The sequence below is a fragment of the Poecilia latipinna genome, unplaced genomic scaffold (assembly GCF_001443285.1).
Source record: "Poecilia latipinna isolate Pla-1442-1.1 unplaced genomic scaffold, P_latipinna-1.0 Scaffold1980, whole genome shotgun sequence".
In the NCBI taxonomy this organism is placed as follows: Eukaryota; Metazoa; Chordata; class Actinopteri; order Cyprinodontiformes; family Poeciliidae; genus Poecilia; species Poecilia latipinna.
This window is the reverse complement of record NW_015114596.1, coordinates 135,142-138,846: the sequence shown is the minus strand read 5'-3', so window position 1 is coordinate 138,846 and position 3,705 is coordinate 135,142. Positions and strand designations below refer to the sequence as shown.

The 3,705-nt window shown below is 44.2% G+C and overlaps 1 protein-coding gene across 1 annotated transcript in view; it reads left to right on the top strand.

Moving 5' to 3' along the window:
* The window catches only part of tmem116 (transmembrane protein 116), an 11,839-nt gene extending 10,473 nt beyond the window's left edge, over positions 1–1,366 (top strand). The window contains exon 11 of the mRNA XM_015016100.1: positions 921–1,366. Within this exon, the coding sequence (XP_014871586.1) occupies positions 921–1,076 (156 nt within the window). The 3' untranslated portion in view covers positions 1,077–1,366. The remainder of the gene's footprint in view (positions 1–920) is intronic.
* The last annotated feature ends 2,339 nt before the right edge of the window (positions 1,367–3,705 follow it).

The window sequence follows — 3,705 nt, the reverse complement described above, 5'->3', positions numbered from 1 at the left end:
ACCCTGTTAATGAGGGGAAGCTGACCTCTGACCCGGGTCCTGACCCGTCCACTCAGGTCTTATGACGCTTGTTTTGGATTGGCTGTACTGAAACCAGTTTCATTGTGCTTCTGTACGATGACGATTAAGGCTGGTTCTGATTCTGATCCAGGTTCTGGTGGTCAAGGCGCGGTGCATCTACCGGCGGGCGGTGACATCCTGCGGTTACCTGGGCAACGAGCAGCGGGCCTTGTTCCGGGTGATGGACCTGCGGATGCTGCTGTACCCGCTGGTGTTTGTGTTCTGCTGGGGTCCAGGTTTGTCCCGGTTCTGATCCGTGTCACTCGCCACTCAGCGTGGCTGTTGCTAGGGGCGACCGCGTCTCGTTCACTCTGTGCGTTCCGTTTCAGCCGTGGCGCTGGCGTTCCTGCGGGTGGCGAAGCCGTCGACGGGTCACGGCGTGGCAGGCGTCTGCCTCTACATATCCGAGGTCAGCGCGCCACGCTCCGGGCCGACCGGGTCGCTCCGGGCCGACCGGGTCGCTCCGGGCCGGTACCTGGAGCTCCTACTGATCAGGCTTTACGTTTTAATCCAGTGATGTTTTGGTGATTTTAAAGGGCCAGTGTCAGATTTTCCATCATGTTATAATTATTGCTCATCAGAAACGTACTTGGTCCTCTAATCTCTATGACAACCATTCAGCTGTTAAAACACCTGGGTGGGCTTCAGAAAGAGCCGGAGCTTCTTAAAGGCACAGAGACCCAATTTCAAGCATTTGAATCAGGAAGTCAAATTTATTTCAAGTCATTTTTGATATTTTTATAGTTAGAAAGTGAAAACACCTGATGCTGCCTCTCTAAGGTCACTTTGTGTCGGTTTTGTTGCTTTGTGTTGCTTTTGTTCCTGTTTCTGTTCTTAAAGTGACGGTGTGTATTTTCCAGGCTTTCACTTCGGCCTCTCAGGGTTTCCTCAACTGTCTGGTGTACGGCTGGACGCGCCTGCACCTCCGCCGCGCCGGTCTGTCCTTCTTCTCCAGAGACGTGGACACGCAGACGCCGCTGCTGCGCTCCCAGCAGACCAGGAGCTATCTCACCTGAGGGGGGCGAGCGGCTCAGCAGCGGGTGGGGGTGGGGGCTTTTCTGCCACAGAGACTTGAGGCGTTAACTTTCGCTTTCCACCAGAGGAAAAACTCCGCGGCTGCATCTTCCACCTCTGGTCCTGAACCACCGAGGCGAGAAAAGAGGAAGAGGAAGAGCAAAGGGGGGTTGAGAATGGTTACTCAGTCTGTCAGCGACCTCTGACCTTAGGAAGTGAAATCATCAGTCTGGGTTGAAATGCTTTTATTTTGAAGTTTTCCAGCTAATAAAGTTGCTTCACTGATCAGAAATCATCTGAAAGGTTTTTACAAACTGGTTTAAATTTAGATTTTTAATCTTGTTTCATTTATTTTGCCGATTTTCTTTCTGAAAGTTGGCAGAATAAATAAAAATGATTATTAAGCTTTGAAGAAATTGATGCAACACAAGAAAAAAAGTGAACTGGAAAAAGTCAAACTATTTGAAAATTTTAAAATCCCAACAATCAACTGAATGTAAAATTTATTCAGATTTTATTTCCACACTCTTTCAACTTGTTTTGCATTTCATTCTTGTGTTTTTAAAACTTTATTATTATTTTTACTTTACTGTTCTGGCTTTCTCGTTATGTTTTATTATTTTAACTTTATTCTCTCGTTAAGACTTTATGCTAATAAAATTATCACTTTATTTTTGTAATTTAAAGAAAAGTCATTTTGTCATTTTTATGTTTCAGAACTAATAAAAATTACAAAAATTATTGATGGAAAATAGATTTAAAAGATCAAATGAACTGTAAAAAGTCTGACTTGTCGTTGGTTAAAGATGGAAAAAAAAATCCCAACGATGTTCATGCTGACAGATGCTTATTGTTGCATAAACAGTTGGTGATATATTATCCGCCCCCACAGCCGAGCCGCTCTGGGCGATCAGCCGTTTCTGCTGGAGAATCAGGAAAAAAACGAAATGATATGAAACCAGGAGCCTGCAGGTGGCGCTGGAGGTTACTGAGCAATGTCTCAAAAACAAATAGAAAATATAAATTAAACAATACATTGAAAACAATTAAGATAAAATGGAAAAATAACCTGAAAAAGAAAAGATTTAAAATGACAAATTTTAGAAATTAAAATTTCAAAAAATAATTTGAAAAAATGCAACTAGAAAATAAAAGATGAAATAATTCTTTAAGAAAAAATCAGAAAAAATTAAAAGGAAATGAATTGAAAACTGAAACTATTGTTAACCGTTCCTGCTCAATCTGCTGACCGTGGTCTGAAGACACAGGGGAGATGTTTCTCCAGGGCCGAAGTTTCTACTTCGGGGTTAACTCCCTCGCACGCCTTGAACATGAACGACGCGGTGGCACGGAGATGGTTGAGGTTAACTTTTAATAACTCCAGCTAACAGGTGAAAGCTGCACAGACTTTTCTTACAGCCGCTGCTCCGGTCGTCATCTACACACTCACTCCGCCTCACACACACCGTCTCTCTCTACCTCCTCCAGGATGCAGGGGTTCTTTTTGTATGCAGCGCCCCCCTTCAGACCGGAGGACGACTGCCACACACATCTCTTGCACCCGCACAACTCACTAAGCTAAACATCACATACAGTGGAGGCACTTTCCGCAACACTATAGATATTGTAAATTACTCTCAAAACATTTTTTATTACAGTTTGATAAAGTTTAATTTTTTTCCCATTTAAATTCCTGTACGGTGTTTTTTACTCAGAGCCGGCTGCCCCTCCCCAACCTGTTTCCATCAGAGAGCAGCGGCTCTTCTCTTCCTCTGCTCGCCATCCTGGAAACAAAATTCAGATATTTTGACCTAAATAATGAAACAGGAACCTCAGAGACCCGCAGCCTGCAGCTTCTGAACCAAACCGTTCTCTGTTGGTTCTGTCCGTCTGGACCCGGGCTGACCGGAACCAGAGTTTCTTCCCTCCACCTGCCGGACAGATGAGACGCACCCGGCCCCTCAGGTCTGGCTGCGGACCCGCAGAGCTCTGCGGCTTTCAGTGAGCAGTCCGCAGCTCAGGGCGCCCCCTGCCGGACACGCTGCGTGTCACGTTCTGCTGTAAATACTTTTTAAGATGCCGTTTAAATAAGAGATTTTCTAACATTGTTTTATTTTGACAAACTTCTCGGTTGATTGAAAATAATTTAAATCTAAATCTTACAGGGGTATGAATACCTCTGAGCTTAGAGAAAATTCAACAAAAACAAAATGTTTGTTTTTAAAGTGAATTTTAGTTGAAAGTTGAGTCAGAGGATGGAAACATGACTGTAGCTGGAGTCACAGGCCCCTGTTGGTCCCGGTTCGTCCCTGTTGGACCCTATTGGACCAGGTACTAAGTAGTTTCCAGAACATAAGATGTTCAGAACAGTGACGTTCATTGCTGGTGAGCCACTGACTTACGACGGGCAAAAAGACTAACCTTTTACATGTCATCCGTAGCCGCGTTAACTCAGTGAAACTTAGAAATGTAGGTATTGATTTCGTGCTATGATCCACAGCAAAGGGAAAGAGGTATTCTCCACGCTATGCAACTGCCAACATGTTTTAGGATTTAACACTAAAAAAACTAGATTAGCTACCGCTCCTACTTTACTGAATTACTTAGACATACAAACTGTAGCCCACAAAA